Raw genomic sequence first — 25,864 nt, 5'->3', positions numbered from 1 at the left:
GCGCTAGGGACTACCCTCTCATGTGGGACCGAGAAATCCCGTAATCTGGGGTCGCAAGCGAGATGTAACCTCGACTCGAGCAAGAGTTTCACTAACTGTCTAGTGCTAGCCCTATGAAAAAGTGCGCCACCTCTCTTTCGTGAATGGAATCACATCTCGGGGAACCTCCGGTCTGTATCTCCGTGATGGGACCGGGTCTGGGAGAAGATCTTGTTAGTTTTTGTGAAATCAAGCATATTCATTGACGTCAGGAGATGGATCCCTTAAGCTCTGATTAACAGGTTAGTGTGATATAAACTGGGATTTTTAGGTTATTGTGGCCATATTTATCTTAGTTGTCATGCAAGTCGATGTTTATGAGGCGAACTACAAGTCATTCGAGACACTTACTCAACTTTTACTAATCTCAGGTGTAGATCTGTGACAAACTAAGATGATACGGGGTTTATGGAAGATGTCCGACTCTCGGCAGATCTGTCCTGGGGATTGAGCACTTCCGCCATGTAAGTGTCCATAAAATGCTCTGAAACTGCCTCTTACGCTTGATATCCTGACCACCCCATGGAACCCAGCACCAATATCACACCCACTCTGATTCTCTAAGATGTCACCGCTACCATACCTCACCAAACCATCATGGATATTCCCCATCCTCGCAGTGGCAGCCACAATACTACACTGCATCAGCCGTCTTTTTATCAAACCCCATTACAATCCCCTCAAGCATCTCCCCTCTCCCAAGCAAGGCTCCCCCCTTCTACGTCTCATACACGAACCCAAAGTTTCCGAGATAGAAAAATGGATGGATGAGCTCCCGCATCGTGGACTCATCAGGTACATGGGAGTCTTCAATCAGGAACGCATCTACGTCGCCTCCCCTGAAGCCGCGCAGGAGTTGCTGTCCTCGAATGCTTACAAGACTATTAAGCCTGAGCTTCAGTGGATTCTGGCGAATAACATCGCTGGCCATGGACTGCTCATACAAGAGGGTGATCAGCATAGACAGGCTCGCAAGAGGTTTAATCCGGTGTTTAGTCCTGCTCAGATGAGGAAGTGGTTTCCTACTATCTGGAACCTGGCCATCGACGCTGTTGACCTACTCCCGCAACACATAAAGAGGGAACCATTCTCCCAACACGGTGTGGTAGGAATCATCGAACTTGTCTCGGCAGCAAGTATCGACATTGTCGGTCGTTTCGGCTTCAGCACCGAGTTCCAGACCCTCCAGAGAGTAACATCAGGTCAGAACACCAAAGGCTCTCCAGATCCAAAGGTTCGCTTTGGCAAAGCCTACATTGAGATGTTCAAGACCACGAAGCGAGGTCAAACTACCCTTCGTGCAGCGTCCCTCATCGGACCCCAGATTGCGCTGAAGCTGCCGCTGCGAGCGGTCAAGACAATCGATAGTATCATGGCCCTGGTTCGTGCTACGGCAGAGGATATAACAACTGACCACGAGCGGAATATTGAGAAATATCTGGGAAGGTCTGATCCTGATATGCTCACACTGCTTATGCAGACTGGGCACTTTTCGCATCAGGACTTGGTTGAGCAAACTGTTCACTTTTTTGCCGCTGCGACTGAGACAGTGGCTGGTTCTACATGCTGGGCTATACACTTACTCTCCCGACACCTCGAGATCCAAGACCGTCTGCGCGCGGAGATCAGGGAGCATATAGTCTCGCCTCGATCAGAAGCTGGCCAGTCTCAACTTCACAGTCTTCAATATCTCAACGCTGTAACTAACGAGGTGCTGCGATACCACTCCATCAACACCCTCCTCTGGCGCGAGCCAACACAAGACATCACTCTTGCAGGAGAGCGAATCCCTAAAGGCACAAAAATTGTTTTTTCGCCGTGGGCGCTCAACCGTGACCCTGCGCACTGGGGGCCTGATGCGCGGGTGTTCAATCCATCGCGATGGCTGGATAATCCTAGCGGTGGAGCGGACCACGCGTACTCGTTTCTGACGTTTGGGGGTGGTCCACGTCGTTGTGTCGGTGAGCAGTATGCCAGAGATCAACTGTTGTGTTTTATTGCAAGTCTTGTTGGGCGGTATAAGTTTACTCCTGTTGATCTGCAGAATGGGTCGGATGAGGGGAGGGAGATTGGTGATGATTTTGCGTTGACGCTGTTTAAGATTCTTTCGGGGTGGAAGTTGAATGTTGAGTTAGTTCCTGGGTGGTGAGCTGGCGGTCTAGGGTCTATGTATTGCAATTATTTCTTCATAGAATCATATATAGACCGTAGCCAAGTTAGAGCCGCTTCACATCTGTATCAGGGTACTTGTCTAGCGCGGGCCGAGACAGTCATAAACCCGTAGTTAGGCTGGGGTGCCAAGGTATTTCCACGGCTCCTCCCGATCCTCGGGGTACGAATAAATATATGACGAACTAGCAGTTTTTTTCAACAGCTAAGGCCCTCTCTCACACAGTTGGCTTAGAGTTGCTGTTTACAAATCTCGTCAAGTTCGCTGAATCAAGCCCTTATGGAGAGCTGTCCACGAGAATTGAGCAATCCAATCTAAAAGAATTCTCACTCCTTATTTTGAAAAGTAATAAAGTTTTCCTATCCAATCTTCACTCCTCCTCCAGCCACATGCATCGTCACTAGCACAATCTATTTATTCGTAAATCCGTCGCCGGCCCGCCTCCCGGATCACCTATCGGCAAAGGCGGGTTATCCAACGAGCTAGTCCAGCCACAAACCCCAGAGAAATTAAAGATTCATTAGTATTGACCAAGCCATTCTTTAGAGGGGTATTGGGAGGCCAATTGAGTTCAAGACGGTCTGCACATGAAACGTGGTGCAATTTATGTAGAATTAAGTTGTGAGGTAAAAGTGTCAAGGTGGTCGAGTCAGGATTTTGGTGAATCTCGACAAGATACTTTTGGCACGTCTGCTGTGGTAAATCGTATTAGTTGGTTGGGAGATAATCAAGTCAATTGCTCAACGAGGCAAAGAGGTTTAGAAACACCTCTGTTGACTACCGATTCGGGCATGTCGATCATACAGAGATAACTGAGTTTACTCCCCAGAATCTTATCGAGTCAAAAGTGATCGATCATCGCAAATCGATCGGATTATTCTCCGCTTTTCCCCGCGATCTAGATTCCCGAGCGGAGATCCATGACTCGCCAATCCCGAAAGCGATCGGCACTTCAAAAATCGTGAGGAATTTGTTTCTTCCACTCGTGAAACAAATGCTGTTCCAAATAACCTTATGTTTGTCAACATTTGAATTTAATCAGAAACGGTTGAGAAATGTCATTCAGGTTTAGTTTTACACGGTTCATCATGTGTACAGCACCCTGAGTGGAACAAATCTACCTCAGATCGAAGTGTCAGCCTTATTCCCTTCCGGGGTCTAGTCATATGCAGCCGCGACTCGTCAAAGCCGCTTAGATCCGATGTGATAGGGGCATTTGTGTTAGCCTGTGATTCATGCAGCTTTAGCTTGTGTAATAAAGATGGAGGTGCTCCCCGCATGTTCGACTGTCCCCCTGTTCTGTTCTGCTTTTGTCAGTTTGTTTGTGAAATATGCCTCAAATTGAAGATAGGCCATCGGTATGTTTCTTTGGTCATCACTGTCGAAACTGGCTGATGTTATTAGTTCATTATTGAGTCGTGGACGCTTTATATCGTCGGCACGCTTATTCTTTCGCGCGTTTTGCAGTTCGTTTCAAGACTGTTGGATGGAGGGGTCTGCAAGGGGATGATTTCTTTTCTGTTCTTGTTCTCATATTCTACGCTGTAGATGCATTTACAGTACATCTCATCTGTAAGACTCCATGACTTACACCTACAACTTCTTCTCTAATTACACAGACTACCTCGGCACCAACATCGAAGCTGGCGTCGCAGCCAAGTCGCATAGTTAGTACTCCCAAACCCCAGCAGAGAATCATAACCTCACAATGGAAAGAATTGACGCAAGATAAAATCCACGAGTACGAAACGGGTTCGAAACTCGAACTTGCAGCTTGGTATGCATACACAGCACTCATTTGGTCTCTCAAGGGAACGATGCTATGTTTCTTTTCGAGAATGACGATTGGGACGTGGCATAACATGTTTGTCAAGACTGTGTCGATCCTGTGCGCTGTATCTTACCTTGCTGTCTTCCTCACCGTAAGCAAGGGTCTCCGTCGAATTTGGATCGAGGGGGAGCTGATCGTCAGTAGATTACCTTTGGATGCTTCCCGACTCAGAATAACTGGCAGTAAGTTCAGATATCGATGTTGATGAGCTAAGCTGACATTATTTTAGGGTTGTGCCCGATCCTGGAGGTTTGTCGGACTGAGCTGCAGGCTTGTTGCTATGTAAACTAACAGCTTTTATAGAGAAATGCTCCTTCAAAATGCAGAACTTCCTCGTAACAACAGTTCTTAACGTTCTGTTCGTCAAGCCCCCTCATTACGTAAACCCTTCTAACTCTCCCAGCACCGACGCTCTCATCCTCGGAATTCCAATGCCTCTCCTCTGGAAACTCCAAGTCCCCATTCGCAAGTCCGTCTGCCTCCTCTTCATTCCCCAAAACCCGATCTAACATCCTTAGAAAACTCATCATCGGTCTCCTCCTCTCGTCAGGAGCCTTCGTCATCGACGCAGCGATAACCCGCGTCGTCCTCACGCTCTCCGCAAACCCATCTGCACTAACAATCAACGCACGGGGTGTTCGAGAAACCATCGTTGGAATTCTCACCGTCAACATTCCCGTTCTTCGACCGATCTTCTCAAAGTCCTTTTGGAATGGCAATGCTCCAAGTGAGATTACTTCATCGTATCGTACGACGACTCAGGGGACGAGGGGCGGTAATAGGACGCTCACGCAGGATATCTCGGGGCCTTATGAACTGACACCGAGTATCAATGAGGGATCGAAGCCGAGTTTTAGAGGGAGCCAGGACTCGATCGTTTCCAAGACTGTGAGGATGGCTGATATTGTGGTCTCCAAGTCGTATCAGGTCAGTCATGATGTGAATACCTATGGTGGGAGCTCATGGTATGGAGATAGAAATGGAGCTTCGAAAGCTTCCGTGCATGCAGAATCTCCAGTTTAAGCTTATAGAAAAGAAAGGAAACAAAAGCCAGCTGGGTTCCTGTCCAACATACTCGGTGTTTCGCCTTATGTTCAGAAGATAAGAGTGCTTAGTACTATCTGCTACAATGTAACTAAGTAACACCTTTCTAGACTGGGATTATATCCAAAACTAGTTCTTTACTTTCATGGAATCAGCCGCAGCCAGAGCAAGAAGAATTCTCCCGCTATCATCCCTTGTTAATAGCTTTGCGTTGCCCTCTTTCAAAAGCAATTCGACAGCCCCCAAATGCCCCCCCTTTTGCAGCATGTCCCAGTGCAGTCATGCCGGTATTATCTTCGACCTCAACTTCGATGTAGGGGTCATCAAATAGGATCCGGATTATCTCTTCATTCCCTTGTTGAGCGGCATGAGACAATGGTGTAAGTCCTTCCTCATCTCGGACATTGAGGTCGGTTTGCTCTAGTGATATCAACAGCCTAACTACATCTGCTTGTCGGTGTATAATGGCCCAGAATAGCACTGTCCTTCCTTTACGATCCTTCATGTTAATGGCCTGTTTGTATTTCAGCAACAGAAATACAATTTGCCATTGACACCGGTAAGCAGCAAGCAGTATTGGGGTATGCCAGAGGTTATCCACCACATTGAGATTCGCTCGACCTGTTCGCAAAATCAGGCGCAACATATTCACGTCCCCCATCAAAACACAGTTATGAGCAGGTGTTCTCCCATACTTGTCCTGGGCGTTGATGTTAACCAGAGGACTATGAAGGAAATACTTTGCCAAGGTTGTGTTGCCGCTCAGACAAGCCAAAGAGAGTGGTGTGCGGCCGTCTCTATTCTTCATGTCAACACTCGCCTTTCCCGTTGCGATTAGAGCGCTAGTAATGGGAGCTGAATGCTCCTGAACAGCGTGATGAAGTGGTGTATATCCATTGTTGTCGGCTATGTTTAGGTCCACTGAATCGGCTTCCAATAACGGAGACACTGCGTCCGAGTCTAGAGTCAAACAAGCCAGTGCGAGAGGCGTAAGCCCACGGCTATTTCGGCTGTTGGTAGGCGCTTTTTCTGTTGCAAGAATCTCCTTGATCATTTCATATGATCTTTTTGTGACAGCTCTATGCAAGATATTTTCGCCTTTATCATCACACATACTGATATCTATCTTCCTCGATTTCAGCAAGACTTTCAGCTTGTCGGCCCACTCCTGGTCTAAACACTCGTTGTCACTCTCAAAGATCGCCATTGCACAATCTTGAACGCTAACGTTATCATCATAAAGATCAAACATCAGTTTAAGAGTCGAGCAAGAATTGTATCGAATAACCCAAGAGTATGCAGGATCTTTCCCATGTACTCTGGCAGCGATGTTCGCCACCCCTGTCCTAAGGATCAACTGAGCAATATCATCCTGTTTCCAACGAGCAGTTTGGTGCAAGGGGGTCAGCCCAGTCAAATCTGGCATGTTAACATCAGCGCGCCCGGTTTGCAGTATTAGTTTTGCTACTTCGAATTGGCCGTATCGGGTAGCGAAGTGAAGGGGTGTCATCCCGGCCCTGTCCCTGATATTAACCTCTGCTTTGTGCTCCAGGAGAAGCTTGATGATTCTGTTATGTCTATAGTTGATAGCCCACATCAGTGGAGTCCAGCCTTCACCATCCTTGAGATTAATGTTTGTTTCTTTAGCTTCCACGAGTACTCTCACCACGTTGATGTGGCCATACTTGGCTGCAGACAATAGAAGCTTTCCCCCTTCCTTATGATTTGGATCTCTAGGAACATTTCCTCGCACAAGCAAAGCTTTTATTCCAGAATTTCCGCTTGTGACCGCGTACGAGGTGGGTGTTCCTCCCAAGACATCGGGCACGTCAACCCACGCGCCAGCTTCGACCAAGCGGTGAACGACTGATAGATGTCCATTCCAGATAGCATAAGTAAGAGGCGTTCGATTTTCTGAATCCAACTCGTTGACATTGGCCCCTCGTCGAAGGACCATTTTCAAGGACCGAGGGCCAATCGATAAGCCACGGATTAGTTGTTCCACAACACCATCGTGGCCGTTACCTGCTGCCCAAGATAACGCCGATTTGTGGTAAGTCTCGTCTTTTCTGTTCAACTGAGAGTATTGAGTCTTGATGATGCGTCTCAGAACTGGTTCAAGTCCAAAGTAAGATGCTGCCATCAAAGTCGTGAACCCTGAAACGAACTGGCCATGCCGACTTAGCCAATAAACTTGGGACCAAGCCAAGAAGCAAGGACCTCGATCGTCACAAATCTCGAGTGCCAAGTTTGTCATCTTCTTCTGATTGCTAACTGATAGCCGGTTGAAATGATTAGCCCAGTGTTTAGCTGCATAGTTGAAAAATGAGTTTCTTGAGGTATGTGTCAAGGCCCTTGAATTGGTACTCTGCCGCCCTTTCGTCGAATGGTCTAATTGAAGACACCAGACGCAGACATAAGTCAGGGTCAAATTAGGATCCTGCACGAGTACTGAGTGCTTCCAGCTTAAACTAGCCGGCTCAGCGTGGTTTATGGAAATCAGAAACTCCTTGACAGTCTGATGAAGAAGGAAGATTCGTGATTCGCTAACGGTGACCAATCCGCAGATGTCCCTAATCTTTTCACGGAAGCGGCCTTCGGGCTCTATTTCGATATCATCAATAGACTGGTGATGCTGCTGAAGCTCGAGGGCAACGATCATTTCGCCCACTGTAAGAGGGCGGTCTGCAGCAATGATGAGATGTAACATTCTGGTTGCCTTTTCTTTGCTAAAGGTTCTGCACAGTATCCTTTCGTAAGCTTCGTTGACGTTTTGCGGGAGATGTGATGTGATGTCGATAACCTTCTCCTTACTAATGTCCAGCTGGCGCTCGATCAAATCCAATGTAAGGTGGGCCATACTTGTCTGAAGCTCTTCATCATTTCAAGTTTGATCTCCAAGTGCTAAAATGATGGTTATGGTCGGGTATTTAAACGCTGTAGCGCCGGAGGAATTGATTGATCAACAAGTTGCGGAGTTGCTACAGGAGTTAGGTACTCCGCCCCATTGGAACTTGCATTTCAACAAAGCCTCCAAGCACCCTTATCTTCGCTTGGTAGCTCAGTTAGACCAACCTCGAAGCCACCAATTGGCGATAGCCTATAGATCATAAGTTAACTAACCACAGAAAACTTTTTACTATGCTTCGTGTTCTTATAACTATAGCCTACCTAGCGCTATACGGTGGTATTATTGACTTCTTTTCTTATTGATCTATAGCAGTACTTGATAGAAGACCCTTAGTCTCGGCCATTTGAAGTTTTCTCCAGCATTGCCTCCGACAAATAATGCTTTTGTTACATTCTAGACATTATTAAGCCTTTACTTTAGTATATATTATTGTATGAATTTAAGGCTCTCCTTCTGATTGAAAACAACTCATAGTCGGTCAATGGATTAAATCGTAAGTTTGGGACACAAGAAATTATTATGATTTACGTAGTGGAACTGTAACCACCACTGGCTTGAGATTTGTCGTCGAGTAATTAAATACAAAAATAAGGTGGAGATATAGCATTGAAATCATGCGAATCAATTTTTCAGTCTATCTAGACGCTAAGCCCTAAAGCTTCCTCAAAATGCAACACTGCTAACTGCTAGGGAGGTGACTGCCGCCTATAAGGCATATCTCCAACTCTCCTCAGCCTATCCTACACATTTCCGGTTCAAACTCAAGATCTATACACGCTCTCCCGCTCCTCAGAGTTTCCAAACCAAAACCCATCTCCTTTCCCATGGTAAGGCTTAGCACAGCCCTTACAGTAAGGACGGTACTCTCGTCCACACTCCGGAGCTGTCTTGGGCAAGAACTCGATAGCAGCCTTCCCACCAAGCGCGGGAATCACCCATTTGTCGCAAGCCTTACGGCAAATGAAACACTCGAGTAGAGTCTCGCAAACTGGGCACTTTCGACACTCTTCGAAGAGAGTGTGTGACGGGTCAGAAATCTTGCGTGGCCAGCATGCAGGACACATGATGTGGCCGCAAGGCGCAACAAGACCGGTGGAGAGTTTGTCCTCGGCGGAGGTGATACACGCTACGTGTAGTTCGTCCCAGCACACGGAACAGATGGCTTTCATGGAGTTGGCGTTCGAATCATCGGCGAGGATGTGCTTCCGGATGTTAGGCCAGAAGTTTTCCGTCACGACATCTACAACCTTGAGGTTAGCACGGTTGACAGGTTTGTAGTTAGGGGTGGGGTTTGTAGAAAGCTCCTTGAGTTTCCGGGCGATGTTTTTAAAGGTATTCATGATGAATATCTAGAGAGACTTTATCGTAATGATGGTGTTGAGGGGTAATTTAGGCAATTTTTGCTGAGAATTGATAGCTCGGTAATGTATGTTAAGTTAGAAGGGGGAATGTGATTATATATGCTGTTTAGTAGCGTTGATTATGGCTTGGGCCTGTTCATTTGTTCAACAAAGATTTTTGATATTTGCTTTTGTACTTGATATTTTTGAGATCACTTCTGTAATTTTATGATATTCTCGAACACACCAAGCAATTGAAAGAGAACACAGTCTATTTCTATGTCTATCTATCTTGAGATCTTTCAGTAACTGTTCAAAATACATTGAATAAAAATGAGTCTTAAGTTCAGTGTGAAAATTCTGCGCTACAAGATGGACATTGAAAAGCGTTCAGTTGAGCTCTATTCTCTGTTCATCATTATCTAAATAATCACTTTTGGCCTGACTCAGACTCTTCATGTACAATACCCCGTTTATCAAAATTCCATTCAGATGTCGGCCTACTGGCAGACTCAATCATACTCTTAGATTCTAGACCAACATCGTTCCACTTGCAGCAGACTCTCTTGTCTCCACACGATAATCACATATTTCCTAAAGAGAACGAGTCAGTAGGCTAAAAAAGGATACCTGGGAGAGTCGAACAAACCTTTCTCTTCGCTCTGAAGTCAGTATACAGTGAGTTCCAAATTATTCTCGCAGTACAATCCTCTTCCCCGCTTGTCGTTTGTGTACAATTTGGTTGTGCCGCAAGTCTATCTTCCTCAGGCATAGGCTTCCAAGGTTTTGGGAGCGGCCAATCCGAAAAGTGAATTAACTTAGCCTCGCTATACGCCGCAGCAGGATCCCAGGTCTCGAGCTCTGAACCAAGGTAGTGAGCATGCTTGTCGTTGCGGAATTCGCCGCTGAGTAGGTCATAGCGGCGGTGAGGAAAGATCAAGGCGCTGTCGCCATAGAGCTGGTTGACAATTTCCATGTCATACTCGCCAGACTTTACTGACTGCACTCTTTTCATAATGCGGGAGAACTCTATCTCCGAGGGCTGAATAAGCATGAGTTGTGATGAGAGGACCTTCTCGGGGGATATCCAGTATGCTCGAGGCATAGCTACAGGTGCATCTGGAAGGAAGAACAGTTCATCCATTGCTTGGAGCAGGAGAGAATCTGAGTCGATGGACAGCACACGATTGTACTTAGTCTGGTTAAATGCTAGAAGCTTGGTGTATGAGTCTGCCCAGGTAGCTGGAAAGCTAATCAGTCATATTCTCTGGTACCATTAGGGTTACTCACCGTCACCTGCCCAGTTGGTCTGAATGGTGATCGGAACAAGCTTGACGTTATACTCGTCGCGCGCTTTGTTCAACAGATAAGCATCACTTGAGTTGACCATTTCTGGCTCAAGCATGCTTTCAGGAACCATCATTACACGATCGGGTCGACTTCCGTGACGCTTCAGAGATTCAAAGAACATAAGTGAGTTACACAAATACTCGCTGTTCGTGACATATTGTGTGTACGCGAAACGCGACCAGTCAATGTCTTTTTCGACATGTGATAGCCATGATGATGTTCTTTGGCCTGTTTGGCTTTGAAGGTAGAAGAAAAAGAGTGTAGTAAGAGCTGCGATAAAAACAACGCGATGGCGCTTTGATGACATGATGAGATGGAAGAGCAGGACGCTGTTGAATCTTTGAGCTAAGGAATGAGATGTTCGAAGGTGGGCTGAAACTGATTGACCCGCAATCAGAGAGATGATAAGGAAAAAGGGACGATGTTTCAAAGAGGGAAGAGTGCCCATATCAAGGAATAAGCTTGAACGGCAACTGATGCTTAAAAGCAGAACGCAAAACAGACGATGAACAGTTCAGGAGACAAAGGAAGAACGCTCAGCACATGCGATTGTTCACGTCGTCAGTCTTGGGCGCTTAGACCCCTGTGATCGTCGATAAGCGCTGTGCTAGCCAATAGCTTCTTGGCAAATGGAGTGGCTGCTCGCTAATCCCCGGCTTCCCCACCATGTTTCAACGCCCAACCATTTGGGGGCGTTAACCGCTGAGACAGGGGTCGGTCATTTTAGGGCGTTTCAGGTGTCTAACCGCGATGGCGAGATTTCCATCTTTTCTTCGCTTTGAGTTACGAGTGTATGGAGTCTATTACTATCGCGAGCTTCATTTATGCTTAACTTTAAGTTATTTCTGCTTTACCATCTTCTCGTCAAGCTTCAATTCAATTTCTTCCTTTAATGCCTCATAACATGATATCTTGTTTACTTGGCACACACTTCTTCTGAAACTGCTCCCTGTGCCTTGATGTTTGTTGGTTGAGCCAACTGGCCAACTCAGTATTTTTAATCATCAGGTGCCACTAACAAGTACCTGTACCTAATTGAGGCACATCACAGTCAAATTTCCAGCGCTTATCCTGTGTGTAAAGGTATAGTCACATATCTGAGCGCCCTGGGCTGAGAATCCCTTATGCATGTTGGTTGTTCTCTTACAAGACCAAGTGGGCCAAGGCAATCTGACCAGCCAGCGATAGGTTGCTCAGCTGGTGACGCCCAAGTCTTGGTTATGGTGTTGGTTGAGCCTTGCAAATTCTAATTATGGTCATGTCCTCGTCCCGCCTGTTTCTTTCTTTCCCTTCTCTTTTCCTGTGACTTTCGTTGCATGTGCTCATGTTCCGTTGCTTTCCATCTTTTTTTTAATTTTATCTTTCGTTCTTTGTTACACCACCTTATTAATCCTTTCGTTAATACCTCCCAAAGGCGGGTCGCTGACCATGGCCTGGAAAGTCACCTTACCAGTGTTTATCTTCATCATTCTCTCATCTGCTGCCCAAATCCCTCGAGAAATCCAATGGACGGACGACACATTTGGACCTGATGGTCCCTGGCGCGGTGTCAGTGTCCAGATTGGAAGCAGTCCCACTTCCATTTCCCTATATCCTGGTGGGACGTGGGAAACATGGCTTATCAGCGATGATTACTGCGAACGAGGAACCTGCTATGCTTCTAAAGCAGGTACTTACGACAAAAGAACCGGCGATCGAACTGGCTTGAATATCCTCGTGGAACTTGATAATTTCATGCAGGGCGTGAATCTCGAAGGCGACACGAGTATTCGATACAGAGACGATATCATGTTTGGCGAGATTAACACTATCAACTCGACTATCGCTTTGCTCGACGCGCAAAAGATTAAATATCCAGGTGGTCAGACCGTTCCCTTCTTTGCGGGTTGTCTGAGCTTGGGCGGTCCAGGATCGGTTAACCAATCTTTTGAACAACCCGATGGAAGACCTGCTACCAATGGTAGTATGCCACCTGGATGGTTTTGGGAGAACGAGTACACACCCTCCAATTCTTATGGCATGCATATCGGGTCCGTCACGCCCTCTGTTGCCGGGTCTTTCTGGTTCGGTGGTTACGACAAGAACCGCGTTATTGGGGAAGTGCTCACGCTCAGCGGAAGTCCGAGAGATGACGGTATCACACTTTGGGACATTGCCATTGAAGGTGTTGGCAACCACTCGCCATTTACTTCCAAATCCAAGAATTTCCTCCTGGCTAAGGGCAACTCCTCTATCACTAGCGGTCTGAAAGTCACTGTGGACGGATGCTCTCCATATCTCACCCTCCCAAAGTCCACTTGCGATAACATCGCCGAACACCTTCCTGTTAACTTCGATTCCGACCTTGGTCTCTATATCTGGGACACAAAATCAGACCAATACGACGAAATTGTTAGCTCTGCGACCGCTCTATCATTCTCATTTATATCAGATACGAACACCGACCCTGTCAAGATCAGAGTTCCTTTTATGCATCTCAACCTCACTCTTTCGGAGCCAATCGTCGATAATCCTATCCCCTACTTCCCATGCCATGTAAACAATAATGGAAGATACGTCCTCGGACGGTCGTTTCTACAAGATGCCTTTATCGGAGCGAACTGGCATCCTGACGCCAACAGCTGGTGGCTGGCCCAAGCACCAGGCCCCAGAGTTCAAGCCACAACGGACGTCACGTCAATAGGTATTAAGGATAAGACAATAAGTAAGGGAGGAAACGACTGGGAAGCTTCATGGAAAGGTGTCTGGGACGATAAGCCGGCGCCATCGCCATCGAGCACTCCAACCAAAGCGGCTAGTCCCTCAGAACAAGATGAAGCTGAATCGAAGCCTTCCATGCCGACTGCCGCAAAGGTCGGGATTGCTGTTGGTGCAGGTGCTGCACTGTGTCTCGTCGCTCTTGGTCTGGGAATCTTTTTCTGGCGACGGCGCCGTAGAGCTCAAGGCCAACAGTCTGAGACTCGACCGACGCTTTATAAAGATAACTCTGATGGCTTTTCGGTAAAGTGGCCTAGTGACCTGCCACCGCAAGAGATGCACGTTCCTAGACATAAGTTGCCCCCATATGAGATGTCAGCAGAAGAGAGGCGGGTATATGAGATGTATGTTCATGAGTCACAGCAGAAGAGGCCATTGACGCAGCGATATGAGTTGGCATAAGTTTGAGCGTGTCTTTAAAGCGGAAACTGTTGTTAATGATTCCTTTGTACGATTAATGATTATATTAGAATAGATAATTACTCAATCAATCCATTGCACGCTAGAACTCGGTCGTCAGACCACGTCGTATGAACCTTGTCGTTTGCGCCGAGCACTTGGTAACACTGGCGCCGTAACGATTGTTCAATTGGGTTTCACAAGAGGCCGGCTTAAACTCATTATACACTGTATCTCTTGTAGTCCGAATGGACTCAGCATTCCTGGCTAAAGAAATGGTCGCGAACTCATAGCATTTTGCACTTTGCAGTCGGAATAGTCAAAGTTAAAACAAGACTAGGGTAGCCAACTTTAGGACCAAGCTTAAACAAGAAGGTACGCGTCGGGATCTTTTGCGAATGGATGATAAGAGCTCATGGTTACAGTTACATCCGCGTTGTTGCAATCAAGTAACATCCCCGCACTTGTTGCGGAGTCAAGACCCAGATCTCACCAAGATCGGCAAACAACAAACAAAACATACGATAACCCCGATTGATTTACAATGGGAGTAAGGAACCTGCACTTTGCATCTTGGGTTTGAGCATAGTGGCATCATGCTGAAGAAATATCTGGTCGCAGGCATTCTGCTTGCTTCGCCTCTGCTGGCTGTAGCACAAGACCTGATCCCCCCGATTCTTGAAAAAGCTGACTCTTTTGTGGAAGAGACTTGGTCTATTGATTCAAGTCCGAATGTTATATACATCGATAAGAAGTTTGCGTCTGTCTCAGACAAAGATGGCCTTACGCTGATTCCACCCACGGCCCAAGAGTTTGCGGCCGCCTTTCAAGATGATCTCGCCAAGATCACAGGATCCAACTGGACGCTGAAGCGTGTCGACTCACTCTCTAACAATGTCAGCGGAATCTCTCTTGGTTCATACACCGGAGAATCTTCCGATCTCACATATGAGAACGGAAAATCAACATCAGAAGGCTACGAGATCATCATCAATTCCAATCGCGTATTCATCGGTGGATCAGGCGCTCGAGGAATGTGGTGGGGAACCAGAACATTTCTTCAACTCCTCCTAGCTGGCAACGGGACAATTACTAGTACACTTGGTCGAGATGCTCCGGCTTATGCTACCAGAGGATACATGCTTGATGCAGGGAGAAAGTGGTATTCTAAGGATTTCCTGAAGGAGCTTTGCAGTTATGCTTCGTTCTTCAAGATGAATGAGTTTCATTATCATCTTAGTGATAACTATCCTCTGAACCGTGGCAAGAATGAGAGTTGGAGGGATGTCTACTCGCATTTTTCACTGTTGCCGGAGGATAAATCGCTGAGGGGTATTCTTCATGGACGCGAGAACGAGACCTTATCGAAAGACGACTTCGCAGACCTTCAGAGCCACTGTGCTTCCAGAGGAGTAACTGTCATTCCGGAGATTGAGGCACCAGGTCATTCTTTGTATCTTACCAAGTGGAAACCCGAGCTTGCCCTGGCCAAGAAGGATTTGCTCAACTTGACGCACCCGGATACCTTACCAACAGTACAGAGTATCTGGGAAGAGTTTCTACCATGGTTCAAGACGAAGGAAGTCCATATTGGTGCTGATGAATACGACACCGAGCTTGCTGATGACTACATCACCTTCGTCAACAAAATGAGCCGCTTCATAAACTCCACAGCCAACAAAAGAAGTCGAATCTGGGGCACACACGAGCCATCGAAACGAAATCAAACCATTGATAAAAACGTCATCATCCAGCACTGGCAATACGGCCAATCCGACCCCGTACAACTCGTCAAAGACGGCTACGACGTCATCAACTCACAAGACTGGTGGGCCTACACAAGTCTCAAAAACGACCACATGCCTATCCTCCCAGCACGTTATCCACAGTTCTTCAACGAGAGTCGTGTTTTCAACTTTGCGGATAAGGAGAAATGGCAGTGGACACCTGCTGATTTCAACCCGGTGAATGCAAGTCTGCAGCTCAAGAGTGATGAAGAGAGGTTGAGGGGTGCGACGTTGGCGGCGTGGAATGATAATGGGCCTGCTGCGAGTACGCAGCTTGAAGCGTATTACTCTATGAGGAGGGGTATTGCGGTGGTGGGAGGGAGGGCGTGGAGTGGGAGTCGTGGACCGAAGTTGGTGGAGGAGACGAGTGATAGTAGCATTGACTTTTACTCTCCTCGGGCTCCGGATCAGAATCTTGATAGGGTGCTATCTCTTGGGGGTAATGGTACCTTGCTATCGTGGACTCGTTCAGACAGTGATGGAAAGAAAGTTCATCTTGGTCACGGCAGCAAGGGGATGAACTACACCCTCACACTCTCCATCACAGGCCCATTCACCCTCTCCGGTCCCGACAATATCCTCTCTCTCGATAAGGGTGGAAACATGGTCTTCACCGCTGACGGATGGGAGTACCCCCTTCGCAAAGTCACTAAAGACGATGCCCTCGGTCTTGACCCCGGGGCTCCAGGCCGTATCTGGGTTAACACTTCATCCACGCACAAACCCGTCAAGGTCTCTACTCCTGCTAACATCACATTGGTGACGGACGTCCTCCATGGAACGGTTGTGTTTATCGACGGTGAAGTGGTAGGGAGATTTGAAGTCTTTGTGTATGGCGGGAGGAATACGCAGTTTAGTTGGAGTCAGATGGCGTTTGTTGCGCCGCTGGATAAGATTGTGGGAGACTTGGAGGGTTTGGAGTTGACTGGGGGTTCGAACTTTACGGAAGTAGGTGGAACTGGTGGAAAAGAGAGTGCTGATGTTCCTCAGGGGAATGATGCTGTTCGGTGTTCCGTTTCTTCAGCGTTCATCACGTTAGGGTTAGTCGTGGGAGGCTTGTTACTCGTATCGTCGTGAAATACCCCACATGTCATGTAGTCCCTATCTTGTTATTATTCATTGAAGCTCCTTGCACTCTTCAAGGTCAGCGAGCTCTTGAAGTAGATAGGCTTATGACGCTGGCAACGGTGCATCTACATCTTTGAATCTTGAATCGACTCTCTCCACATTTTTGGAGGCCAGTAAACAGGTCTACCTCCTCCTACCATGTGCCGTGCCTCAGGCACGTTGCTCCCTACAAAGAACCTGTAGTGATATCGATTTCTTCGAGAACGGCTAGAGCTCATCGCGACGGTCACACCACTTTCCTCCATGGATAGATCATGTGTGAAAGACAGCGAGGGAGATTCACCCCCCCCACCAGATACCCCAGAAATGACCCAGTTTGGCGAGGCTTTTCAGTTGGCCGATGAAGTGTTGGGTGGGGGTATGCTGTATCTTTTCGTCGCGTATGGCTCTGGGGGTTTCCAAAAAGTCATTGAAGACCCTGGACCAGGCCTGGTCTTCCGTCTCGTGGATACAATAGATGGATGCTTCGTAGACTCTATATGTTGGTTTGCTCGGCAGAATACCCTCCGTCGTTGACAGCCTTGTAACTATGAGTCGCTGTCCATTGAAGCTAAGGATCGCGAGTCGTGAGCTCCAGCCCATGAGGAGAGTCATGTCTGCGTCTCGATGAGGCCAAGACCAACAGCCGATATATGCGAGATGCTGTGGCTTCCCTGCAACTCTCGGACTTCTTTATGGACGCATCTTGGCTCATATCAGGCCTCAATGGCATTATAGCATATCTCGGCTTCTGTGCTCGATCTTCCAGGGACTCTGACCACTAACAACGAAGGAACTGGCTGATACTCTGGTCGATATTTCCGGGGCATTTCTCATTTATCACAAGGCAGAGCAGCTGAAGCCAAAAGTAGGGGTTGCAAGTTAATGTCGGGCGCACACTTGTGGATGCTTCGGTGGTCGAGCCCTTGAGAGGAGAAGATGGTGATGTGGAGATTTAAAAAGAGGTCTATCTTGCAGAAGACTTCCGCATCATCACAGAGCAGGCCGAGTGTGCGCAGAGGTAAATGGACTGTGTAGGGGGGCCAGAAAGCCTGGTACTCGCCAGTTCTTCTCCGCCAGCTCATACGCAGAATGTTTTTGGGCTCAACACGCACGGGATGGTGGGCAGTATGCTTCTACAGTATTTGCAACCGACACTTTCTTTTTGCAGAGCATCAACACGCCGCTCGTCCGGTGGCGGTTGTAATAATGTTACTTGAGACGACTTGGACACGCGTATGGACCACAGCGTCAACCCTTTACTCCATACAGAGTACTGTAGATACTTTTTGAGTTGATAAGCTTCTCTTGGAGTCAGATTGGAGAGCCAGACCAACTAGGTCGATGCCAACTTGCACAGCAACAAGACTGTAGCACGCTTTCAGGCCAGTCTCTGAAGATTGTCAACACCCATCGCTCAGGTGCATATTACCCTCGGCGCCTCTTGTACTCAGTCTATGCTTACTACCTCTCATGTTCATCGCAGGTTCGAGATCATCTTGGGAGCCAAGCACATGGTACCTGCTGTACTGACCTTTGTTAGTATGGCACCAGATGCCGACCAGAACCTGGCCGCATCTTTCCTCCAGCGGGCAATAGGCAATGCTGGCTGCCTCAGATTTCCGGTTTGGCGTTTTATAAGCCGTAATGATGAGTTTGAAGGTGAAAACTCCGTGATTGAAGCCTCCCTTAGGCGTGCTGAGCCAATCGAGATGCTCCTTCAGGCCGGGACTGTTATGGGCAGCGACATGGCATCTCTCTGCCTTACCGGTTTCTCATTTATGCAATAGATCCGCCTATGGCCGACCTACTTCTTGAACGCGGCGCGGACGTTCTAGCTCGTATGCCATACAGAAGCACGCTGAATCATGTAGCTACAATATAGCCAAGCTCCTCGTGGACCAGGTGGCGGACCTCGCATCTCCTTCGGCCAAGAGCAAAGTCATGCAACACTCCCTTAGTACCGCGCTTCTTCATATTGAGCCGGGCATCATAGGCGTGAATAGATGGGAACAATTTGACCTGACTACGCTTCGTGCATCATATCATTGCCTCAGTTTTCAGTGTGTTTGCATATCATGGAAGAATTGCTCCGACACACGGGAGTCATCAACGCGACGTCTAAGCCGGCCAACATATTTCATACCGCTACGCAGCTTAGGACACTGCAGGGTACCGTGCCCTACTTACTACTAAGCTCCTACAACTTGGAGCTGATGTAAATGCCCTGGTACTCATCTCGTGATTCGGTCCTCCACACATCCATGCGGAACATGGCGTGTGCTCCGCAAGCGTTAGATGGGGGCCTTTTGGACGTATCGCTACAGAACGGTGCTGATCCTAATGCTCTAGAGACCAATGGGATTTCCGCTCAAGACGTCGTACCAAGTGATGTGAGCGGCACTATGTTCAAGTTCCTTGGCCCCCTCGTCTAGCCAGACAACTTCTCAGCGTTAGAGTTGAACGGTGGCAGGCCATGTCAAGATGGTGCGGCTTCTATACGAATATGGCGTCGGTGTAAACACGCCCATCTCTATCGATGAGAAGACCACATTTTCTTGCGCGATGAGGTTCAAGACTGTCGACGTTGTGCTAGCCCTCCTCCAACACGGCCCTTATCCCCGCCACTATGATCACTATGGCAGAACAACCCTGTACCATCACGTCAGTGTATAACGCTAGGAATTACGGCAGCAGCATCACAGCCATAATTGGGCGGCTGCTGACCGCACGCGGCACTGACTTCAATGCGAAACGCGGCTGTCACGGAAGTCGAGGGACTGTGCTGTATCTAGATAGGTATCATCGCCAGTGCCCAGGATGGGGTTTGTCCTCATCATAAACCACGCCCTGAGCTCTCGGTGTGAATAGGACTCACTCTTCTTCTGTGCGCGTTTGAACAACGCCCTAGGATGAAGATACTGCCTCCTCACAGCGTCGATGTGCTTGTAGAGTGGGCGGGATACACATTATTGAACAAACTGACCCGAAGATATTTGGTCTTGCAAGTCAAGTGTCATAGAGATTGTACCTAACAACTCCTAATTATGGAAATTCATCGCGGACCTGTACACTCTGGTAATACTAGTCATCCAGCAGCGGCAACCTCCTTCACAGCTTTGACTTGGGCTTGGTAACGACTCCGACACACTTGATCTCGATATTGGCGTTCATCGGAAGACTCTTGACAGCAACGCATCTACTACGATCAGTAATCTTAACTAAGCCATCTCCCAGTTGACTTACGTTCTAGCAGGCTTTACATCACCCCAATACTCAGCATACACCTCGTTCATCTTGGCGTAGTACTTCATATCAGACAAATAAATGTTGACCTCAATTACATCATTAAGGCTCGAGCCAGCTTCGTCAAGAATGGCGCCGAGGTTGGAAATAATTTGACGCTAAGATATCTCAATTAGCAATTGAATCTAGTTCTAGAGAGGATATGACGTACTGTGTGAGTCTCGATGTCGCCATCAATCATCTTGCCCGTCTTGGGGTCCATTGCGACGCCACCGGATGTGAAGACGAAGCCATTGGCGATGATGGCCTGGTTCATCAAGCTTTGCGGCACGGCGGGAGCCTTTTTGGTAGAGACTGGTGTTCGTGCCATTTTGGGTGGCTTGTGTTCTGTTGATTGATGGATGGTGAGACGTGAGGGAATGTCGAGATGATGGCGATCGCGGGGTGTAGATCTGTCATCCGAAGACCATGGATATCCGACTGGAGCCGATGTCTTTCACTACGCTATCATAAACGAACGAAATGCAGGTGAGATGCTTTGAGGGTTTATTTGTTATTGAACGGAAATTTTACAAGAATCTTGCATACATTTTATAGAATAGTACCTCACAGATAACGTTGTGATTGTAACACCTACTTCTTAATCGGGCAGTTTTGCACTTGGCCGAGATCGGACTCGCAACCATGAACTTCTGAGACTTCGTCCATTGATAAGAGGTGTGATATCAGTGTATAACTATTTAGTATTCAATGCTGTAAAGGAGAATGTTAGACCTCGCGCACTCTAACACTGGCTAGATACACAATATCGAGGTGATTCAAGCGTCTGTTCTAGGCTCCCACTGCAGTACTTCCTCATCCATAGATATCGACCAACAAGGAGTCAATATCACCATCAGTAACTCCTCGGCAACTCAAGAACCTTCTCACTGATATAGTTCAATATCATCTCCCTACTAACCGGCGCGATCCTCGGAACAAGACACTCCCTAAACCACCTCTCAACATCATACTCAACCGCATACCCCATCCCCCCAAGCGTCAACACCGCCCTCTCACACGCCGCAAACGCAGCTTCAGCAGCCATGTACTTTGCACTATTCGCCGCAACCCCAACCTCATCCTGCCTCACCTCTCCGCTCTCGTCGTACAGCCTCGCAGCGTGATACGTCGCTAGTTTCGCCGCTTCGAGCTTCATGTACGCATCGGCCAGCGGGTGAGCGATTGCTTGGTTCATCCCGATCTGTCGCTTGAACACAACCCGGGTTTTGGCGTAGGATGCTGCTTTGGAGAGGGCTGCGTACCCGAGACCCAGGGCTTCGCCGGCGAGGAGGCAGCGCTCGGCGTTCATACCGTGGAGAATCATTTTGAAACCTTTGTTCTTGGCGCCGATGAGGGATGAGGCGGGGATGGTGTACTTGTCGAAGAATACTTCATTGGCGTCGACTGCCCTGCCGCCCATTTTCTTGATCCGTCGCATCTCGAGACCTGGTTGATCACGGTTGAGATCAATACAGAAGAGGGAGAGCCCTTCGCTTGGCTTTGTGACCTTGTCTAGTGGTGTAGTCCTCGCGAGCAGGATCATCTTCGACGCTACTTGCGCACAGGTTATCCATATCTTCTGACCCGTGACGCTGAATGAACCGTCAGAGTTCTCTTTCGCTGCCGTCTCCAGGCGAAGTGTATCAAGCCCAGCGTTTGGCTCCGTGACTCCAAAGCACACTCTATACTCCCCCGCCACAATCTTTGGGATGGTATCTTCCAACTGCTCCCTCGACCCAAACTTGGCAAGAGGTTGCGTCGCGTAGACATTAGCATGAATGCTCTGCGCGCCCGCCATACCAGCGCCCGATTCAGCGATCGTCTGCATCATCATCGTGGCCTCTGAGATCCCTAAATCTGAGCCCCCCAACGATTCTGGAAGCGCAATACCAAGCCAGCCGGCTTTTGCGAGAGCGGCGTGAAACTCCTTTGGGTCTTGTTCATCTTGGTCATGGGACTGCCAGTATGTGTTAGGGAATTCGGCGCATATCTTGCTGATGGCGTCTCGGACTGTTAGTTGGTTGTCTGAGAAGCCTGTTAGGCTCATTAGATGTCTTGGGGGTGTTGTTGAGAAGGCGTGGCGTTGTGCTGGATGAGATGGGGGTTGGCGGAGGTGAAAAAGGTATCGTGAAGCTAATCGCGACATTTTGAGAGTCGGGCTACGTATCATCCTGGGATCGAGTGTTTGTTTCTTTACCGCTTTGTGATTTCAATGACAGATCGTAGTCCTGGTGAGTTTTAGCTTTCAATGTAGGTTAAATTTGATGATGTTGAAGTGAAGTGTTTCTTGTGTTGAATGATGATGCCGTGCGGAGAGCAGCTTGGGGAAAGGTGCCAAAAATACTCAACCGACAGCCCTCTCAGTAACTACTAAGGTTACCCACGTACTTTTATCAGCTCAGAACCCCTTCGCCAAGCCGGGGGGAGCAAGAGAACTTCTGACATTGAATCAAGGCTCCAGAAGTAATGGTCCAAAGTTCTCCTAAGAATACTATGATAAGGTTGTGGGAGGTTAAAAGAGGCTTCAGCCCCCAGCGCACAAAGGTAATGAACACCAATAAACACATACGGGCAAGATACTCATTACCCTGAGCCTCAGTACAAAGGCCCAAGTTTTCCTGTCTCTACCAGCCAAGGGATCAGTGTCATGAGGTTCAAGACTTTTACTTATTTCCAACATCTAAATACCCTCTATATTACACAAAAATCGCACTTTTCAAGCCTCAATCTTGGACTTAACCCACTTCTCTAGACCGCCCTTGGCGATAATCTCCTGCACATTAGCAGGCAATTCTCCAACCTTCTGCTCCCATTGCTTGCCATCCTTCTCTGTAACAACGACTTTTGACCTCCTCACATCCCAGACAAACTTCCACCCTGTTCGTCGAGTGAGCGGCTTCTCAGTGTCGTTCTTGTACGTCTCGCGGAGGCGCTCGACTAGACGGGGAACCTCGACGCCCATGAGCGCGTTATTGATGCTGTTGCGACTGAAAATGTTGCCGAAGCTGCCCGAAACTACGAGAGGGATCTTCTTGGCGAGGATTGCGGTCGCGGCTTGTTCGCGGGATGAGCCGCAGCCGAAGTTAAAGCCGGTGACGAGGATGTCGCCTGGCTTGGCAATCTTGCCGAACTCAGTGTCGTAGTTCTCCATACAGACTTCAGCCATCTTCTCTGTTGAGATGTTATCCTCGTATGTGTACTTGCCTATCAAGCTGTTAGTTAAGTCAGGGAATGAGGAGGGCTTGACGAACCAGGGTAGATGCCATCAGTGTTGATGTTATCGCTGTCGCAGAAGACAATCTCACCCTCGACCTTCTCAGGGAAGCCAGGGAGGATCTCAGTCAGCGACTCCTCCTCAGACGCAGCAGGGCTTGCTTCCTCAGCAGCACCCTCGGGCTTCTCAGCAGCGGCGATCAAAGCATCAGCCTCATTGATGATCTTATCGAGAGCATCCTCAATGGACAAAGCCTTGTCAGCAACAAAGTCACCGCTTCCCTCACCGATGATGACCTTCTCAACACCCTCGGGCTTCTGGTACCAGCCAGGACCAGCGATCTTGCCCTGAAGAGCACTGGCAGCAACGATCTCAGGGCTGGAGAGGTATGCCTTAGCTGATGTAGAGCCCATGCGGCCCTGAAAAGTGTTAGCTTGAGGTCATAGTTCAATGGTTAAGAGCTTCTTACCTTGAAGTTACGGTTACTGGCACTGATACCGACCTCGCCAGGCTCAAGAAGACCCTTGCCCAGGCCGATACATTGTGCGCAGCCTGAAATCATGGGAATTGCGCCAGCTTCAACCAACACCTGCCAATCTCCAGCCTCCTCAGCAATCTTTTGCTCGGGGATAGATGCCGCGGAAATGTAGAACTCAACACCGGGAGCAACCTTGGCAGGCTTTCCCTCCTTGGCAGCTTCACGGAAGACACGAGCAGCAGCAGCGATATCAGAAGCTCGAGAGTTGGTGCAAGACACGAGGTAAGCCTTGTTCACGGGAATGTTCTCAGCCTCGAGCTTGTTCAAGGGGGTAGCGACCTTGACGGAGTTGGGTCCTGAGACAATGGGTGATAGAGTTGAGAGATTGAGGTAGAGCTCCTTAGCATACTTGGCACCGGGGTCAGCAGACATTCTGTTCTGCTCGAGCTCATCGATTCTCTTGTGGTTGATGCGATCCTTTGATGAGCCGTTGAACATGGCGTTGGTGGTGGCCTTGGCGCGATACCATGAGATGAGCACATCGTCGACAGGAAAGACACCAGCGAGGGCACCCCACTCTGTTGTCATGTTGCTGATGGTCAAGCGCTCATCGACAGTGAGACTCTCACCTCCAGCAAACTCGATGGCGTGGTTCAACACTTGATCATCACGGAAGAGGCCACAGAGAGCAACAATGACATCCTTTCCGGTCACGCCAGGGGGGAGAATGCCAGTGAAGGTGACCTTTGCAACAGGGGGGACCTGCCACCAAGTCTTTCCGGTAGCCCAGATGGCGGCTGCGTCAGTACGAACAACTGCAGTGCCGAGGCATCCTACACCTGCATGTGTGTTAGTAGCCTGAAACGCAACTTTGGCGGAATGTCCTACCTCCATACATATTACTATGGCTATCACTCGCCACAGAAACTGTCTCTGGCCAAGCAAATCCTATCCGTGCGTTAGTATACTGTTTCTCTAAGCGAGCTCAGTCCTTCCATACCCTCTTCGATCATAATCTGGTGACCAATTCCCCTTCCAGGAGGAAAGTTCACAATCCCATGCTTCTCGCCGAATTCACGAATCGAGGCGTACTTTCGAAGGTTGGCTTCTGTTCTGTTACTTACATCGTGATCGGCGGTTAGCACTTTTGAGGTGTTAGTGAAGCTATTCCCGAGTCAAGACTGAACCCATAGTCCGAGGTAGGACCCAGACAACATCTATAGCTCGTAGGGCACAACAACTCACCAAGTTGACGTTTATCATGGATCTGAGAGGCTCCTAAGCCCGCGAATTTCTTCATAATGGCCGCTGAATTGTCGTGACTCATTATTTTTGCCGGCGAAAGGGTGATATAGTCGCCTTGTTTAACTTTCTTGCCAGGAGCGAGGCCTTCGGCGTGTTTTTGGGCGATTTTCTCCACGAGTGTCTGAGGATTCTCCACCACGGGGGCCCGCTGGTACTGGAAAGCCGAATGATTAGGGGTAGATGCAGTCTCGAGTTGGGTATGGAAAGCATATTGGCGTCGGGCACTCGGAGACGTGTAGGCGCGGTGTTGTGTGGCGATGGTGAGGGATCGAGAGCGGGATGTCAAGGTTCGAGATTGGAGCCGCGCAAGCGCGACAGCGTTGAGAGCGACTGCTCTCCTCTATGCGAAAAGTCAGTTAATGTTCTAAAAAGACTAGGAGGAAGTGCTCAAGATATAAAGGGGAGTCTTCAAGGTGTGATAGCGGGGAACCGAGGTCCCATGATGGGACTCAGCAGCGGATATACATACAAAGGCGACCATTGTGAAAGCTCAATCAGATGCCAATAACAAATACCATACAATAAAGTCAATTCTGGATCGTGACGGCGACGTTGTCGGGCGGATGGAAAAGAGTGCGAGTTTTAGGTTGGGGATAGCTTCATGTTTTTTGTTTGCGAAGCCGGCCTCGGAGGATAGGTCATAAAAAAATTCCTGGGGAAATGTGGGCGGAATAATAATGACAATGACGTGATTGGTCGGAGATTGAATACCCTTGTACCCGGAACTTGACCGCCTGCCGAAAGTGGAGCTGGAGGTTTAATGACATCTCAAAGAGCAACTCGAGATGTTGATGTTCAATTGCAAGACATGCCTCTCTTTTGGAGCTGTAAAACAAATGGTGTT

The 25,864-nt window shown here is 48.4% G+C and overlaps 10 protein-coding genes across 10 annotated transcripts; 4 read left to right on the top strand and 6 right to left on the bottom strand.

Annotated features, from left to right (window-relative positions):
* Window positions 1–604: 604 nt before the first annotated feature.
* FSUBG_802 (cytochrome P450 monooxygenase 3A19) lies at window positions 605–2,188 on the top strand (the record flags this gene model as incomplete). The annotated part of the gene is made up of 1 exon (XM_036686386.1): window positions 605–2,188. One exon carries the CDS (start codon window positions 605–607, stop codon window positions 2,186–2,188), a length of 1,584 nt encoding a protein of 527 aa, XP_036543818.1.
* A 1,603-nt stretch (window positions 2,189–3,791) lies between these two features.
* FSUBG_801 (integral membrane protein PTH11) lies at window positions 3,792–5,063 on the top strand (the record flags this gene model as incomplete). The annotated part of the gene is made up of 6 exons (XM_036686375.1): window positions 3,792–3,876; window positions 3,926–4,131; window positions 4,185–4,222; window positions 4,270–4,289; window positions 4,344–4,509; window positions 4,559–5,063. 6 exons carry the CDS (start codon window positions 3,792–3,794, stop codon window positions 5,061–5,063), a joined length of 1,020 nt encoding a protein of 339 aa, XP_036543817.1.
* A 208-nt stretch (window positions 5,064–5,271) lies between these two features.
* Window positions 5,272–7,944, bottom strand: FSUBG_800 (ankyrin repeat domain protein; the record flags this gene model as incomplete). The annotated part of the gene is made up of 1 exon (XM_036686364.1): window positions 5,272–7,944. One exon carries the CDS (start codon window positions 7,942–7,944, stop codon window positions 5,272–5,274), a length of 2,673 nt encoding a protein of 890 aa, XP_036543816.1.
* Window positions 7,945–8,756: 812 nt separating this feature from the next.
* On the bottom strand, window positions 8,757–9,335 carry FSUBG_799 (uncharacterized protein; the record flags this gene model as incomplete). The annotated part of the gene is made up of 1 exon (XM_036686351.1): window positions 8,757–9,335. The coding sequence occupies one exon, from the start codon at window positions 9,333–9,335 to the stop codon at window positions 8,757–8,759; it is 579 nt and encodes a 192-aa protein (XP_036543815.1).
* A 531-nt stretch (window positions 9,336–9,866) lies between these two features.
* On the bottom strand, window positions 9,867–10,992 carry FSUBG_798 (GNT1 alphan-acetylglucosamine transferase; the record flags this gene model as incomplete). The annotated part of the gene is made up of 3 exons (XM_036686340.1): window positions 9,867–9,929; window positions 9,985–10,577; window positions 10,626–10,992. The coding sequence occupies 3 exons, from the start codon at window positions 10,990–10,992 to the stop codon at window positions 9,867–9,869; spliced, it is 1,023 nt and encodes a 340-aa protein (XP_036543814.1).
* A 1,121-nt stretch (window positions 10,993–12,113) lies between these two features.
* Window positions 12,114–13,844, top strand: FSUBG_797 (uncharacterized protein; the record flags this gene model as incomplete). Its single annotated transcript, XM_036686329.1, has 1 exon — window positions 12,114–13,844. One exon carries the CDS (start codon window positions 12,114–12,116, stop codon window positions 13,842–13,844), a length of 1,731 nt encoding a protein of 576 aa, XP_036543813.1.
* Window positions 13,845–14,437: 593 nt separating this feature from the next.
* On the top strand, window positions 14,438–16,705 carry FSUBG_796 (beta-n-acetylhexosaminidase; the record flags this gene model as incomplete). The annotated part of the gene is made up of 1 exon (XM_036686318.1): window positions 14,438–16,705. One exon carries the CDS (start codon window positions 14,438–14,440, stop codon window positions 16,703–16,705), a length of 2,268 nt encoding a protein of 755 aa, XP_036543812.1.
* A 3,141-nt stretch (window positions 16,706–19,846) lies between these two features.
* FSUBG_795 (endoribonuclease L-PSP) lies at window positions 19,847–20,351 on the bottom strand (the record flags this gene model as incomplete). The annotated part of the gene is made up of 3 exons (XM_036686307.1): window positions 19,847–19,934; window positions 19,982–20,139; window positions 20,193–20,351. The coding sequence occupies 3 exons, from the start codon at window positions 20,349–20,351 to the stop codon at window positions 19,847–19,849; spliced, it is 405 nt and encodes a 134-aa protein (XP_036543811.1).
* Window positions 20,352–20,876: 525 nt separating this feature from the next.
* On the bottom strand, window positions 20,877–22,169 carry FSUBG_794 (acyl dehydrogenase; the record flags this gene model as incomplete). Its single annotated transcript, XM_036686296.1, has 1 exon — window positions 20,877–22,169. One exon carries the CDS (start codon window positions 22,167–22,169, stop codon window positions 20,877–20,879), a length of 1,293 nt encoding a protein of 430 aa, XP_036543810.1.
* Window positions 22,170–22,739: 570 nt separating this feature from the next.
* On the bottom strand, window positions 22,740–25,501 carry FSUBG_793 (homoaconitase mitochondrial; the record flags this gene model as incomplete). The annotated part of the gene is made up of 7 exons (XM_036686285.1): window positions 22,740–23,227; window positions 23,275–23,656; window positions 23,707–24,554; window positions 24,604–24,663; window positions 24,716–24,859; window positions 24,961–25,360; window positions 25,490–25,501. 7 exons carry the CDS (start codon window positions 25,499–25,501, stop codon window positions 22,740–22,742), a joined length of 2,334 nt encoding a protein of 777 aa, XP_036543809.1.
* Window positions 25,502–25,864: the final 363 nt, after the last annotated feature.

The sequence above is a fragment of the Fusarium subglutinans genome (assembly GCF_013396075.1).
Source record: "Fusarium subglutinans strain NRRL 66333 chromosome Unknown NRRL66333_c0000003, whole genome shotgun sequence".
Taxonomy (NCBI): domain Eukaryota; kingdom Fungi; phylum Ascomycota; class Sordariomycetes; order Hypocreales; family Nectriaceae; genus Fusarium; species Fusarium subglutinans.
This window is presented reverse-complemented; position numbering and strand designations above follow the sequence as displayed.